The 17,547-nt window shown below is 37.7% G+C and overlaps 1 protein-coding gene across 2 annotated transcripts in view; it reads right to left on the bottom strand.

Annotated features, from left to right (window-relative positions):
- The window catches only part of OTUD7A (OTU deubiquitinase 7A), a 98,684-nt gene that overhangs the window by 23,254 nt on the left and 57,883 nt on the right, over nt 1–17,547 (bottom strand). For both annotated transcript variants that reach the window (XM_050903229.1, XM_050903230.1), the window contains exons 6-9: nt 13,579–13,761; nt 10,272–10,490; nt 1,687–1,788; nt 36–163 (exon numbers count right to left, since the gene is read on the bottom strand). In XM_050903229.1, coding sequence (XP_050759186.1) covers nt 36–163; nt 1,687–1,788; nt 10,272–10,490; nt 13,579–13,761 — 632 coding nt within the window. The remainder of the gene's footprint in view (nt 1–35; nt 164–1,686; nt 1,789–10,271; nt 10,491–13,578; nt 13,762–17,547) is intronic.

Here is a 17,547-nt window from a genome sequence, read left to right as displayed (position 1 = left end):
TGATATTAACAAGACTGTCTTCAGGCCATACAGACCTCTTTATTCTGTTGGGTCTGTTGCCATCTCCATCTTCTTTTCAGTGCTTCCCTTTCAGCTCCATTTCTCATCATAGTATAGAGTGCTTTACGTAAAACAAGGTCCCGGTCATGAAATCCCCACATCCCTAAAGTAGCACAAGATGACATTCAGTTTTAGAGACGCTACAGTGAAATAGAAACAGTAAGTACTAATACAATTAATATTGCTCTATTAGCAAAAGCAGCATAGCTTACAGATTATTTAAGATTCTCCTTGGCAAATAATTCATTATTTTTAAGGCTTCCTAAAGAAACAGTCAATATAGATAAGCTAATGAACAACAAGAGGGAATTCTAACAAAGTTTAAACTTCGATTAAGGAATGACTAAGGATTTGAGTAGTTGTAGTATTTGCTTGCAGGCAACTTCAACTTTGCTGCAAGCAATGGAATATTGCACAGGTTGGTTTTAGCTGTAGTTGCCAGAGCTTGCAGACACAAGAATGCTAATGACAACTGCAGGCACTTTTGTGAATCGCAGATGATACCGCCATCCAAAGGCCTCCAACAACTCTTACACAGCGTGATGGTAAATTTCCTTTGGCTTCAACATCCAAATAAAGAGACAAGCATTCAAGGTGACTGGAAGTCTAAAAATACAACCAGCCACAGGCTTTCAAGCTCATTTTAAGATAATAAAACGTCTTCATGTTGTTGAGAATAGTAACCTACAACAAAAGAGAGCATAGCTCTCACCAAGACATGTGCCCATAGACAGCCACATTTCAGTTACCATATTGGCCCCTGTTGGCATTAAGTATGTTTAAGACTTTGCAAGTCAAAATACTCCAAACATTTGCTGTAAATAATATACAATTCCTCCTAATTAAAAATGAAGTGGATAAAGGTAAAAGGATCTTTGTAAAGAGCAAAAGCTCTTTTCTTACTACTTCTTTCAAAAAGAAGAGTCTCTTCAAAATATTAAAAACCCCAGTGTTTTTGAAAAAGTCACCTTTTGGAGTTCCACTGGTGGAAGATTTTAGCAACTGCAACAAAAAATAAGTTTTCTCATAATAGGTTAGGATATAGAAGGCATATCAAAGACTCAGCTTCACAGGTTTCTATTTATTTGATTTGAAGAAAGGCTTCAAAGATCTTATATTAACGATTAATTACTCAATTGGAAATTTTTTTAATTCACCCCAAACTCTGTTTCCCATATACTTAGAGTCTCCAAGGAACCAACAGAGATAACAGCTAGATATTGCATTCTCGAAGACAGCAAGAGAACTGTTTAACAAAAGCCAGAGAATGAATGCAATTCCTCGCCCACAATGAGGACAATCCTGCAGAAGCACCTGGAATTTGCCTGTTCCAGAGCTGTTCGGTTGGGCTCTGTAAGGAAAATGCAAATCACTGGTGTTGATGATACATAGGTTTTGATACTGTTCCAATTATGCTTCTTTTATAACCTGATAAAACTTTTACCTTCCTCCCTCAAGCATGCCTAAACCAAACAATACTTAAGTGAAATTTGAAGAATATATTGCTCCAGAAGCAGGCTTTTAATGAAAGTCTTTGCATCTCATGTGTTTCTGAGCTTTTGCTGAGAACAGAGAAAAGTGGTAAATATTTTTGGCAGAAGGTTTCACGTACAGACTCTCCCTTACCTAAAGATGCAGCATGCAAGAGGCAGTTTCCATCACCTGTTGTAGCCAAGGGAAGAAGGCGTTTGCAGCTTGTACACACTGTGGACCACCAATTTAGTCGTCCTGAAAAGAAAGCATCTATTAAAATGGTGGAGTGGATACTAATACAGGATGCGTACTGTGTACAGGCATACAGCAATGATGTGTAATGTTGAAGGTTAATCATGAACATCCTTTCTGCCAAATAAACTTAAATGTAATGTCAGAAGTGAAAACTGAAAAGATAGAAATAAGAAGCAGATAAACTTTAACTATTCTCTAAATGTATTTGGAATAAGAAGAGAGCACCTTTAATTAATTTGCATCTTCCATTCTCATATGCTGCGTTCAGGGATGGATTTCCAAGGAGTTCATTGCCTAAATACCATTATGAGTCTTGCTATCACTTCCCAAACATAATCGACATTGGCCTCCCATACACAGATGACAGATTACGTTACAGTCATAAAGTCTCAAAAGACAAAAGTAATATGTATGCATTAATCAAGATATGTTACTGCTAGGTAAAAGTTTATTAAGTAAAGTACTATTGTTTCAATCAGATGGATTGTTTCAACAGCTGACTCTCCTCTCACTTACCATACTGTAAATCATGATTAGACCTCCTAAAATCAACAGCTACACTACCAGAGAATTAAAATGAGACCAAATGTGTAGCCCAAGGTGTAGGATAGCATGTGGCTTTTCTCTTTGAGAACATTTAGAGAACCACTTATCCATTGTTGCTATGTGAAGCGTGTTTTACAGATTAGAAAACAGAGATGGATTATGAAAAAGACTGACAAGAGGACAGATATTTGATGTATCTAGATTAAAGCAAATAAAGACATGAAGAGTACCAGTGCCAAAGCCAACACTGGAAGTACGTAATTCCTGGCACACAGGTTGCCATATGGTAGCTTACTGGAGTGTTAAGCCTTGGTTAAATGGTCATGTGAACATTTCTAAAATAAAGGAAGAGAATGTGACTAATTGTATAACATCTTTGGGGATAAGGAAGAGCAGATGATTAACAATGATGAGTAGAGCTGGTATATTTCCCGAGACTTTTGGAAAGTCTGTGGGTAATGCACAATTGAATAATTGAATGAATAATGTAATAGGCAGCCTGTGGTGACTCCATTTCTTTGTTTGTCCTCCTCTGCAGACTTTTTCTCCCCCGATTCCTTTACTTGCAAGCTGAGAGGAAATAGTACCTATATATTTGTACAGTCAGTCTTGCATTTAAGGTTAAATCCCCAAAACAGAAATAAATTCAAGAAATGAAAAAACTTTTCTCCATTAGTATGTTTTCATTACAAAATTATACTGAAGGTTATTTGTAAAGGCAGGTAATACATATTGTGCAATAAACCAGTATAACGATATTTTAACATGTGCCCCCAATTACTTGTTCGGGGTACTAAGAACTATGGAATTAAATTTCAATTAGTATGGGTTGAGAGTTAGTATACTGTAAAGGTAAAGATGCATAGCAGATCAATAACTAAGCACATTTGGTAATCCTCATGTTAGCAGCTAGTTTGTAAATGCCCAACATCGCAGACTAGGCTTATTGAGTTCTAAATTAAATATGCATTAAAGAAGCTTAATTTAAAGCGCTATTGGACAGCCTTTGGGCAAGATAAATCTGAAATAACAAGTTGTTATTTTTAGTAGCTCCTGTGTCTGTGGGCTGTGAAATAACAACTTGCCACCTGTTTTTTGCAGAATGTTTTGGTGGTATCATATTCAGTAATAAGCTATACCAAGGTGCTGCTTAAAGCATAGTTACAAGACCTAAAACAGACAGACCTTAGGACTTAAGGGAATAACGAGTGGCATTGCTTTGCAGATTAACTAGCAGCTATCGGTAATAAATGTCAAAGTCTGGTGTTTGTGAATCTTTTGAATAACAGGAGGTTTCTATGTGATCTGCTTTCAAGTAGATTATGCAAAAAATGTTTGTGGGCTTGGTTAACAACACAAAGCTTATGGCTGACTAAAAAATTAGCAGAAATGCATTGGATTTTAACAAAAAAAGTGGTGCGTTTTCATTTTTCAGATCTAGTGGTTATAGTGGATCCCTTTAGGGAAACAAAAGGAAAGTGGAGCTTAAATGAAAACTGGAAACAGTTCTGCCTCAGGCTGATTTCTGTCTGCTTTGATAAGACAATATTTACGGACAAACTAGACCCATTTCTCACTCTACCTCCCTCTGTTGGTCTCCTACTTGATCTTGCTTCTTACTTTCTCACAAAATCTATTTAATCTTAAAAAACACAATTTCAAGAAATTGATCTGTTGTTTTACAGCAAAAATACTCTAAGAATTAATATAGCCATATTGCAGTACATTAAAATTTAATCCTAATTTTAGATCAAGATTAAAAGTCTTATCCGGGTCTATGATCTAGCAACATACAATCAGAGAGGCAGACACAAGCACACAATATTGCCCTTTCTTTGCATGATACTTAAGACTGCAGGTGCAAACTCAAAAGAAATGTTAACAGAATCTAGTATCCTCTGTGGCTGAAGATTGCCAGCTATTTCTCTATTCTGATATTATCCTAGTGCTGCACTACATAGTGTGTATCAGACTTCACATAATACAAAGCATATATTGGCTCCCCCTGCTCCCTTATTTGTAGGGCCCAACAAGAATCAATCATTCTGATACAGCACCAGATATATATCTTGTATTCCATGCAAAGAAGGCAAGCTGAATCTCAGAGAAAGTTAATGTTGGAGTATTATTAATAGACACTGGGAAGTTCTAAGTGTTATTTTCATAAGCCTCCATATGGTATTACAAGCCACAGGTGTACTGATTTTTGCCGCAGGATTTATGGGAGGAAATTGCCAGAGAGGATTCTAGATGGTTATATGACCTGAACTGCTGAAAAAGAAGGCAGCAGAGAACAGAGAATGCGTTTCAAGTATTAACAGGGGCCAGGCTTGGCTTTCGGTATCTGCCCCTGATGCCTTATGCACTGGTACTATAGAAGGTAAGAAAGCATTCAGCGTGATGCCCTCTATGCAAAACTCCATTGACAGTGTAAACAAGAAGATAAAAATATGCAACAGCAATTATTCTAGTTTATGACTATTCCATAAAGATGCTCAAACAGGGCTGCCCTCCAGTTTACTAAGCTCCATTATAAAGCATTCATTGCCCAAACACGCACAAGGTTGGTGGTACACATACAGACCAACCAAATTCAAAACAAACATGAGGTTACATAATACTAAAGAACCTTTGTAGAAACTCTGCATAAATCCTTTGCTCCCTCTTCTTTTTCTCCAGTCCATATTTTCTTTTTTCTGGTTTAAGCTACTAATAAACTAAATGGCTTTACGGACTTGGCATTTTTCTGGTAGAATTAACCACCAAAAAGTTACAAGGACTTAGCAAACAGCAATTTAATATAACTCTCTCTTGACAGGGGAAAAGGAGATGCCACAAAGGATGAGCCCCCTTCTCAAGCTCTATATGACTGAGTGTGGTTGAAGTTTCACTGCAAAGCTAGATTGCATATCACTGCCTCCAAGGCAGTCAGTTTCTTGCCTGCAACGCCACTGTGCATTTATCGTATCAAAAAAAAGTCAGAATTCCTACAGAAAAAATGGAATACACATTAAGAGAAAACCAAGGATGGTTAAAGATGGGAAAAAGTGTGAAGTGTCGTGTCACAGCTTGTACAATTTTACCTCAGATTGAGTACGATTGTCTTTTAATGCACTTCACTGTGCTATTAACAGTACTCTTTCGTACAGCTAAGTAAACCAGTCTTAGGCCAACTCCTCAAAAACACTGACAGAGTAGACATCTCACAGAGGAAAACAAGTCGATCTGTGCACAGTGGGACTCAATGTCTGGTTTCCTGCGCTTGTCATATGTGTGGCTAAATGTAAGACTTCTGATGGCTTTTCTTTTACTTGTGGTTGGGCATTCTGAAGGTCTTTCCCATGTGGATTCTGTAGCGTTTAATAAACAATATTCACATTGCAAGTTTTTCTTCTGTGGAAATACTAAAAATAAGCTAGCCGCTTATTTTCATGACACTTGTAAAAGCTTACTCACAAATATGTTTGAAATCGGCAGAGTTAAATTTAAAAAATAAACAGTGGTACAATCTTAAGATACAGCTTTCTGACACAAGCTCAGTTTCCTTAAGAAACTAGGCTAAAACCAGCCTTTCTTTCATTTCTCTAGCACATCGTATTCCCAGAAATCCATCTCTCATCCATCCCCCAAGACGAGCAAGTCACAAAATAACATTTTCAACTTCCAAAGCAAGTCTAATTCTGGACACCCCATATATTCTCAAAGGCACTGGTTCACCCTAAACACTCACTAACTCCCCTCTGGAATCGAACAGCAATAACTGCTCTGGGGTGTGCACAGGACTGACTGGCTAAGTCAACAGAGGATTACTCAGCCCACTCAGAATAGTCAGACAATTAGCAAGAGGTGCAGGAACCTCAAATCCAGATTTCAGCAGAGCTACTTCTACTCTTTACGTGTTTCTGACATGACTAACAAAGACGATTTGTTTGTATATTTTTAGTTTTAGTCCTTTCATACAATAAACATGTACTTGCAAGTATTGATGTGAAGAAAATTGCAAGAACAGATTTTCCACATGGGCTTATTTTAATCATTCAGTGATGGCTTACTTTTTAAAAAAAGTGAATAAATAAAGCATTTACCAATACATTTTCTGTACTTCAAAGAAAGGACCTTCTTGTAGGAGCTCTCTCTCTTTTAGTCTAGATGATGAAATCAGCTTCGCAGTAGCATCTGCAAGGCTATTCATATTTACTGATGTCCTTGAAATGTAATGTTGAGCTGTGCATGTAGAAATAAGTAAAACTGAGCAATCAAATAATTGCTTCTCTTTTAGCCTGATGCATAAGCAACACAGACTTTGTCACAGAAGCTACTGACCAGAATGCAAATCAAAGATCATAAAATAAGATGGCACAGAAATATATGACTAGGCCTAACTGGCTGCAGATAACTGATACGGAATTCAGTTATCTGCAGGTAACTGCAGATCCAGTATTACTGGTTTTCTTCATTTGTTTCTTTCATAATCCAAGACAGATGGTTTTCTATGACATTATTGCATTTCATCCTACTCTGTGATACAATATTTGTCATTCATATTAGAACTGAATTACACAAGCATGCATTTCAAAGCTTGGAAATCAAGAAATAAATACAGTTCTCTTGTAATTACAATGGTTGCTATCCCAGCACCCTGCATATAGTGTGCAAAAATCTGTTAAAAATTCTGGGATAAGAAAATGTTTCTACAACCTGAAAAGGCATCAATTTTTCTTTAACAAAGCTTCATTTTTAACAGTTTGAAATCAAGCATTTTCAGTATTTTGGTGGATTTGTTCTGGGGGATGTGAAACCCAGGCTTAACAACATATTACTGTTTATTTTGCCTGTAGCTGTATAAAATGCTTCATAGAAAACAGAAACCTGAGCACGGAAAGAAAAGTGTAGGAAAGCAATATTCTTGAAGGTTCATACAGTGTACTTTTAATTTTTGTATTGAATTGTATTTCAGCACTGCAATAGAAACTTTTTTTTTCTTTTCATTAAAAACACTGTGTTAGACCAGCCATTCTTCTGCCTATACTATCGTTTTTTGAAGTCATCAGGATAGCAGAAGCTGTTTTCATAATATCTCTCTTTGTGTCAGCCTACACATTAATGACACACGGGACACACGCACATTATAACACATGTATATAATGAAAATCAACTTGCTGCAGCAAAATATTTAGAATTATAAAATTCCTTTCACACAGACTTCATTTAATATTCTCAGTATCTGAGCCATCTTGTGTTGAAGAACCACACTGATTACTGCAAGAGCACTCAGAGATCAGTCTACACATTACTTACAAGCTGACCTCATTCCAGTTCAGGCAATAATGAACAGCTGAGTTGATAAGATGCACAAAACCCCAAAATGCTTTTACGAATGTGGTGAATTCTGTCCTCTAAGAGAAGTATTCAGAAAGCAATTGCACAAAGAGTAGAGGATACACTGCAGCAGCAGAGAGTGAGTAAATCATACTGCCTTTAACTGGGCCTTTCCTTTATAATCTCACATAGCATTTCTGAGTAAATCAGGAATTTTGCTCTGAGTTTCTATACAGGTAGGATGTAACCTGAACATCCTTTCACATAGAGATGTAATGGTAGTAAGTGCCTAAGCATATAAAAAGAGAATATAAAACCTTACAGACTTTGAGAGACATCCAGCTCATACGGCCACTTCAGACAACACATGTGACAGTCCATTAATAGTAATTTTGCTCTCCCAATCTATGCTTTGTGAGTAGTAAGCTGCTCTATGTTCCTAACAAAGTTCCTCCTCCTTTTGCCTGATCAGCTTTTCCCCCCACCCCCCTTTCTCTTGAAATTCATATCCTTAAAACCAAGCACACACCTCTCTCTTTTCCTTTAACAATATCCCCAACCTCAGCTACAGAAGCTAGTGTCCTTCGTGGGGGTTGTTTTGTTTTGAAACAGATTTTAGGCCCTTTGCAGGGAATGCACCTTATCTGTTGATTTTTTCATGTCATTGACCAAACCATAGCCAAACTGGGCCCCGTTGGTAGGAGATAATAAAATGTCTAATGCTAAGTGACTTTCCTATTAATGCACTCTCTTCATTTCAAACAACAATATGTCTAAAATGGGCAGGAAATAAAAGGAAACTGAATGTATTTGTCTTAAGTAGAGACAAAAGGCCAGTGTACATGAAGTCTTACATGATTTTCTTAAACGTTCACTGTTTGATCTGTTTAACATACTTGAACTGAAGAACTGTTTCCCAGGAAGTTCCAGTTTATTTGAATGAAATGCTCACATAAGTAAACTAAGTCTACGTAGGCTACAAGAACACCTGCGAACAAAACCACAAGCACTTCAAATGGTCAAAACACCCTCCTTTCCAGGATGCAAGAAGCTCTGGGGAGGAAGGGACTTTTCCAGTGTGAGTCAAGTTATTGCCCTAATTAAAGTAACGTGAAGAAAAGAATAAATTATTTATTATAATTTTCACAGAGATTTCAGAGAGGAATGCTAAGAGGCAGCAAATTCAGTAGTTTCTGCAGGCCTATTTCAAGTTCAAAGCCAGCCAGCTCTGTATGAATTAGATGTCAGCTCTAAATTCATGTATTCCCTGATTTTAAGGTCAGAAAACCACTGTGATCCTCTAGTTTGTACTCCTGCATTAACGGACTAAAGGCTGTAATTCCACTGAAGCGGGTAGATCAACAATGATACTGTAGCAAGGTATTTTCTGATAGCCCTACGGAATTTGGAGTGTTTGGCAGAGCTGCCAGAGGAAGAGCCGTCCTGTTTTTTCCCTGTCCTTCTTGTGTTAGCTGGTTCCTAAAGAAACTAGATATATTTTCTTGATAGGTGACTGACAGTTTTCATACTCCATAGTTACCTGGTAGCATTTCTGCATTATTTTATACTGCTATTTTTTCCAGAAGAAGGCCTTCTGAATACTGTTGTGGTTTTTTTTTCTTAAGTATTTACTTTTTGATGCTATTATCTAAGTATGTCTTGCTGTTCAAATACCAACGCCAAAAAATGAGCATATGACAATACATGATAAGTACTCAGTGTGACACCAGATTAGCAGAGGTCCTGCCTAAATACTATGATGCAGTGCCCTGATCAATAACAAGCAACAGTTTATCAGTTTGAACACACACAGTATGACTGCGCACTGAGTTTTAAGAATGAACTCTCAGATGAATACATAGCGTTACACAAGTCAGTATTGCAATCAACAAAAAAAAGCAACTGGCTATTTGGTATTCCACAGGCAGCCATGAAATCTGATTTTATAACTCCTTTGTATCACCAGAGTTGGGCATTTCACTATATAGGTGTGTTCATTTCATGGTTCATTAATACACTTGCTATTTCATAAGGCACAGATACTAATTTTGAATACATTTCTCCCTATCTTTCAAAACTGACTGAAAACTTTAAACTACTAATAAATCTAAATTAAAATTAATTTTAAATGTCTTAACTTTTTTCCCACGGCAATAATGAATTATTACTTTAAAATTTAGTTTCTTATTACAAAAATAATAATCAATACATAAAATACGTATTTACAAACTATTTTCTCAAGCTGCAACAGAACTTGAAGACGTTTCCTTTGTTAGTCATTGCAATGTAATTTCCTCACGAGAACTGGAAGTACCAACCCCCTCCGACCATCCAGACTCACGTCCTTCTCTATTGCATGACTTCCCCATCAGTCTTCCTTTCCTTCCTCCCTCAATTTCTGTGTTTTATTAAGTAAATTTGAAAGTTTTCTCTATAAAGTTTTAAAAGAACTAGAGGATCAGGCTATGTGTCATTTTGCAAAGAGCACAGTATTTGCTTTTACTCTCTGGCATTTATTTCCCATGCAGGATGCGCAAGCTCCAGAAATGAAGCCTGATTAGAAATGTCAACCCAAATGTCAGATTGCCCAGCTGCTGACATCTGAAGTATTTACCCACCTGCTTGCTCCAAAGCAACCATTGTTGCCTGCTCAATTAAGTCCCGTTCAATGAAGCTTCTGAAATCTTCACTGTATACGCTAAGGTCTGGTAGTTGGAATGTGTAGATGGGCATCTCCAAAGGAAACTGTTCATTGCTGCACTCATTTGCTACATGTGATCGAGCAAGGGAGACTATGGCTGAGCTGGCATGAGAAATACCTCTGGAAAGACGCTTTTCTGTAGAGAAACCAAAGAGATATTATAGCCTATAAGACTACATGAAAGACCAGTCAACACCAAGTCTGGCAAATGCCCGTTCATTTCACTTCGGAATTTATTCCACTTCTTGTTTGTTACCTTTTTTGGGTTATTTCCGTACTGTAAAAGATTGCTTAGTTCTTACTATGGATCCCTATGGCAAGTCATAGGAAGTTCACTCTCCTAGCAAAATAGATAAACAGTAAAAGTAACAAGATACGAAAGACAAGTATTTCTATAAAAATTTTTTTTAATGTATCTTAAGTTTCCAAAGATGCATCGGAAGAAACATTTACTGGCAGACAGATGATAATCAATTAATGTTTTGAACTCTTAAGTTGACTTCTTGTGAATCAAAAAATCCACCATTCTACAATCACTTCATATCGAACATGCCATACTGTTTTAAGGTCGGAACAATCTACCTGAAAGCAATTTTAACATCATTATGCTGAATTTAAGAGAAACTCAGTTTTTATGCATATGTGTTTTCTAGAATCTTGATCCAAGAAACAATACATAGTTCAAAAAGAATGATGAAATTAACAAGCCTGGTACAAAAGAATGCATTATTTTATCAAAACAACTATGAGCTAATATCGTATAATTTACTGAATTTCTCTGTGGACAAATGCAACATAAGGAACAGTAAAGGGTCATTAAAGCAAAAAAAGCATTAGAATGTTAAGAAAGGGACAAAATATTACTATCATATCATTTCACTTTACTACACGGCCTCAGTTCTGGTATCAGCAAATGGGTAACAGAAATACTCTTCAAGCGCTTAAACCATGAATCAGTCAAAACTGATAGAGATATTTTCCCTCTGCTTAGTTTCTGCCCTGTACTCCTGTTTATATTTTTAAAAACTGAAGTGAACATTTTGTAGCTGCTTAAAATTTAGATTCATCATTACTAGTCTTCTCTCTCGGAAGTTTAACATTCAGCATAAAGTTTCTTTCTGCATGTGAGAAGTGGCACTCCTTAGAACCACGGTACTGCTGCCTTTCTGTGCTTCAAACGGACTGACTTCAGGTCTTCTACTGAGTTGCGCTCTCTCTAGCCATCCTTCGCAATGGGGATTACCTTAAATTAATACTAGAAAGTCTCCTGGGCATTTCACTGAGTTTTATTAGTGAGTTGACACCAGGTTTATGGAGTTTCTTACATTTTTGAATATGCAGAAAGCTTCCTGGTGGGATTTACATAATGTTAAGTTAGATAACATTTTCATTGATTTTCCTTGGAAATGGGTACCTTATCACACTGGAAGCTTTTGTAAAAAAACTATTTGGTGCAACTTCACCTCTGTAGCTTCATAAATACTTCCATAAACTAGCTTTTAGTGATCAACTCTCAAACACGTACAATGCTATATTAAAATAAAAGAAGTTCCTGTACTTTTGTGCCTTCAGAAATTAACAAAGAAGCTTACTTAAATGCAGCTTATTACTTAAGCTAATAGTGCTTTTAAAACATCTCAAACTGACTGTTATTAAAAAATTAATTTTCCTGGAGTTTGTGAACTTTTGTTTCTCTAATGGATAATTTTTTTTCCTAATTTTAAGAGCTGAATTGCTCTCCCTAAAATATCCTAAATTGGGGGGAGGGGTAGAAGGTTTGATTACATTTGCATTTCTTTCTTCTCCCTGTACATCTCAGCTAAATCACTTTTAAACAGGGGAACTGAAGTATAGGGTAGTATCTCCATTTGACATCCCCTTGCTACCACTCCATCACCCCTTCCCACCACGGTGGGTCCAGCCCTCACCTGTTGGCTGCATCCTCCACTCCAAGTACTTGGTCCATAACAAGACCCTCCTTTCCCTTCTCTGCTCCTCCCTGAACATCCTCCTCACTCCAGTTTCACCTTTCAGTCAGATGGCTCTCTGATCATGAAGCCATCAGTTATGCACTGAATTAGTAGCAAAGTTACTGTCAGTCCAGGCATTCAAAGCCAGACTTACCCCACACTACCCACTACACCCACTAAAATATCAAATGGCCATCTCAGTGTAAACCGGGCACTTAAATAACATGGAATTTTAGAGCGAGCTATATCTTAATGAGGATGAAGGGACACAGTTTTATCAACTACAGTGTGCTACTCTTCCTCCCTTTATTTGTATTCAGTGCTTTTAAGGAGTCATAAGAAGCACTACAGTTCCTTTTCTACCGGTGGAAGTTACCAATTTTAAAAAAGCTTTACTGACACTCCTAAGTACTGATGCCATTTCCTGTTTAATAGGAGGGAAGAGCCAGCCTTCTTCCCAGAAGGGAAGACTTTCTGTTCCTTTTAATGATTGCATAGAAAGTCATCACCAAGCTAGTGCTATTACCTCCCTACAGGACAAGCTGTCAGACCTGTAGATTTATTTTGGTGCAAACTACAGTTCCTTGATAAATTAATTATAAAAAAAAAAAAAAAGAGGCATTCCAACAGTCTGAGAGAGATAGAGATCTGAAATAAAACCTATAAAAGGTCTGCAAACAAAAAAGTAAATTCTAATGCTTATCATCCTGTACTGGAAATCAACTGCTAGAAGCAATTGACTCATTTTTCTTAAGGTTTCAATTTCTATTTGGCAGGGGATAGGAGGTTGTCCTTTCTTCTGTGGAACCATAAAAGAACAAAATTTTAAAGCTGAAAGTTATTCATAGATTTCATACACCCTAATCACATACTGTGAGTAAGAATGTGAAGATTGAAATACGGATTTTTTTTAACCTTTTTTTGGTCTCAATAATCATAGAAAACTACATACAATAGTGGTCTGTGACACCTTCTAATTAATTCCTTTTATACGCACCACAGGACTGCTTGAGGACAACATATTTTTGTACTTTAATCACACATTAAAAAAATAACTTGCAGAACTGAGGCAAAGCTCATGACAACTGAAACATGTGAAACAGAGTCCAGCAGCAGCTCTCTGAATCCCATCACAATGACACAGTTCACAGGCTGATGGTAAATGACTTCCAACTCCCTGCAGACAAGCACAACTTGCAAGCAGACAAGCTAGAAAGCTGCTTGTCCACAAAAGCCCTGGAGAAGAGCTCTTACCTTGAGCAATGTCATCCTGCCTTTGCAGGCAGGGCCGCTCAGCCTTCGTCACCTGGGGAGGCTGCTCTGGCTCCTGCTGCTTGTAGTATTTGCCCTCATTGAACACCTGTGGCAGGTTGGCGGTGTGTACCTGCCGGAGCTGCTCGTAGTCATTCAAAGCTGCTGTCAAGTCCCAATTTTTGCCTGCCAAATAGCAAAAGGACATTCTGCTCACATCTGTATGTGACCCGATTGATAACATGGAAACCATCTTCATAGGCACTTAAAATAAAACTTAAATAGAGAAATCACTCTTACTTAAAGCATCAGCAAGGAAACAGAGGTTCTTTGGATAAAACATTCTACAACCACTCCTCCCTCAACAAAAATGCACGGTCGATAAACACCGTGAAAGTACACGGCAAATGGACAAAGACAGAAATCTTTTTATTTCTTTTTTTTAATTTATATTTTAGTTTTCTTTATATCATAATTGGAGAAGACCTCAGGAAAGCTCTTGTCTCACCTCCTGCTCAAAGCAGGGTCAGCTGTAAGATCAGACTAGATTGCTCAGGGCTTCATTCAGTTTGGTCTTTAAAACACCAAAGATGGAGACTGTACAACCTCTCTGGGCAAACTGTTCCCACATTTGACTGTCTTCATGGGATCTGTGTCCACTCTGAACATCTCTCGTTTCAACTTATACCCATTGCCCCTTATCCTCCTGCCACGCACCACTGTGAGGAGCCTGGCTCCAACTCCTTGATAACCTTCTTACTGGCACTGGAAGGCTGCTGTTAGATCCCCTCAAAGCCTCCCCATTTCCAGCCTGAACAAGCCCTGCTCCCACAGTCTCTCCTCATAGGACCTGTGCTCCAGCCCCCAACAACCTTTGTAGCCTTCACCGGAACTCAATCCAATTTATAACTGTCTTCCTTGGACTGGGGGTGGAGGGCAAAATTAGACATGGTATTATAGATGTCTGATGAGTGCTGAGTAGAGAGGTATAAGTCACTTCCCTCAATCTACGGGCTATGGTCCTGTTGATATAACTCAGCATATTGCTGGCTTTCCTAGCTGTCAGTGCACATGGCTGGTTCATGTGCAGCTTGCTGGCTACCAAGACCTCCAGGTCTTTTTCTGCCAAGCTGCCCCCCAGCCTGTATCATTACAAGGGGTTCTTCCTTTCCAGGTGCAGAACTCCAGTGTTCATCCTTGTTAAATTTTATCAGGTTCCTGTTGGTCAATTCCCTTGCTCTGTCTAGGTTCCCCTGAATGGTAGCTCTGCCCTTGAAGACATCAGCTGGTCCCCCCAGTTGGTGTCAGCTGCAAACTTGATGTTGCCTCACTGATAGAGACTTTAAACAGGTATAGACGCCTGAGATACAGCATTTGTTACCAGCTTCCAGCTAGAAAGCTAACCATTAACCACTACCCTCTGAGCTTGACCATCAAAACAGTTACTTGCCCATCTAGTTGTCCACCCATCCAGACTGTAACCTCCTAACTTGAATATAGCAATACTGTGGGAAACAGTGTCAAAAGCCTGCTAACTTTGAGGTAAAAGGTATCCATTGCTCTCATCCACAAATCCAGACATTTTATCATACAAGGCAATCAACACCAGGACTTCCCTTGCCTGGATTCCGATTAAACGGCTCCGGAAACTGGCAATTTAAGATGAACACTAAATCCCACAGAATTTAACATAAAATAATGAGAAGCAGTAATAATTCACATCTGTACAGTTGTATTAATAATAAATAATAATTAGCAGCAATGATGGAAAGACATGACAGCTAGTCTTATAGCACAAAAGAGTGAGAAACTTTCTTATCTTTCTATTCGCAGAGCAGCTAGAATGCAAATACAAAATACTTTAGGTCCCTTTATCTTATACATCAGAGAGAACTTGCTCTCAGAGATTTTAAAAGTCTTTCAGAAAGCAGATAATATAGGACAGTGTTTTGTAACAAAACATGCAGTGAGAGGAATCAGTCAGTGTGGTTCCATGTCTGTGTGAGCTGCTCATGGAACCTGCCAACACAGAGTCCTCTAAAAGATTTGCTTCCAAGCTCCCACTTCATCATATTGCTATGGCCAGCGGTAACAGAACACACGCTAATATCCGGAGATAAAGAAGTCTGTTTAGTACAGGTGGTGAAATGGTACTTGTCACTCTCAAAAAATAATAATGAAAAAAATGTTGAGATGTTTGTATGTTATTTTCAAAACAGTCCTGCTAAGTTAAAATACACAGATGTCCTAGCATTCTCCAAGTACTTGTTTTTAATTGGAAAATTACAAATAGTTAATAGCAAGAAAAAAGATCCCGCTAATTATGTGAGACTTTCACATCATTCCATGAGCACTTTTTCTAGGAATTCAAAAGTAACCTGATTCTGACTAATACATGATTTATTACACCATAAAAAGTTGTCACTTTATGTACTTTGAGAAGCTACATTACCTGAATAGCGGTTAAATGTAACTTATTTGCTTACACAAAGGAGAATAAGCTAAAAATAGTACAAAGCAGTTTTATACAGATAAAAGAAAGTCTTTTATTGTTACAGTCATTTCTGTGAAGAACAAAAACCTAACTGAAGTAGGAAAAAACCAGCACGAAGAGCTGTTACCTACAGGGTTGAGCTAAACTATCTCAGGTTTTGAAGTACTAAACAAAATTGTGAAAGGAGAATTAATATCACCAAGCAAGAATGTTATATACATCCTGAGTAGTCCATAATATAAACCACCATGTCAGTGATATGGAATCGTTATATATGTTATGCTGTAATCTTCTATTAGAAAGCCTGTAGGACAAAAATGTAAATTCAGTGAAAATTGTCAGAGATCCTAGAACAAGGACTTGAGTTACTGCCAGCAATTTTTTTCTAAAAATCCCATGTAGATGCAATGGCTATAATCCAGTCAGGGCTCTGCTCTAACTATATATATCATCTGAATCAAGTTGCCCAACCCAAACATCGAAGAATCATGAGTGTGTTCCCAAGACTGATGTGATCACATATCAATGTTTGGAGTAGGGATTGCTTTTCTTTGGTCCTGTTTTTAGGAGACACTTACAATAAGTTTTTAAATCTTCTTCTCAACCATGATGACAATAAAGTAAAACTTTTTTTAAAAAGTGAAAGTGACGATCAATGTAATTCTGTGAAATGTAGGTTTAAACAGAACAGTATTATCCAAGTATTGGCAATGCTACAAGACCAGCACTACGTGACTCCCAGCAGCAACCTGGGTTTATTCAGTACAAATCCTTAAGTAAGAGACCTATACTAATGGAACACAGATAGCATTTCTCTGGTGTCAGGGCATTCCTTACAGGTCACCTGCTCAAGATATTTTCATGTTTACGTTCTGAAATCTAACAAAAATCACTCTGCATGTGCTGTAAGTGACTGCTGTGTGGCAGGGCTTTGATGTATGTAATAGAAAAGCAGAAAATCAGCAGACTAACAGAAATCCCACTGTCCTTAGTTTTAGGCTGAATGCAATCATCTTATATAAAAGCTCTATCCTAAAAATTACAGTCAGCCTTCAGAAACTAGGCTCACAGTGTGTTGCATTTAAAACTAAATTGCATAGTGACTCTTGAGTTATGCTCCATGGTACAATGTAGCAACTGAACTTCTAATACAGACTTGAAACTATACATAAAATAAAATTTCTATATCTAAATGTATCTTACATAGAAATATTTTATTTTCAAATCTCTCCATCTCCCTGGAGTTGTCCCCATCTCCTGAACAAAAGCACCAATTCAGCACCAAAGCCTTAAACTTCAGAGAACCAACATAGGAAATTATTATGGGACTCGCTTTCCCCAAATTTGCTGGAGCCTCCAAGCATCGGAATGCAGGAAAAAAACTGAACCAAATTAGAGAACATATTAAGGACCTTTCCATCTCCATGAAATAGTGTTTTTGAATATTAGCCACCCTAACTGACTAGCATAAGTGTTTT

Source organism: Gymnogyps californianus, chromosome 11 (genome assembly GCF_018139145.2).
Source record: "Gymnogyps californianus isolate 813 chromosome 11, ASM1813914v2, whole genome shotgun sequence".
Lineage (NCBI taxonomy): Eukaryota > Metazoa > Chordata > Aves > Accipitriformes > Cathartidae > Gymnogyps > Gymnogyps californianus.
The sequence above is the reverse complement of the archived record's forward strand: the minus strand, read 5'-3'. Positions and strand labels throughout refer to the sequence as shown.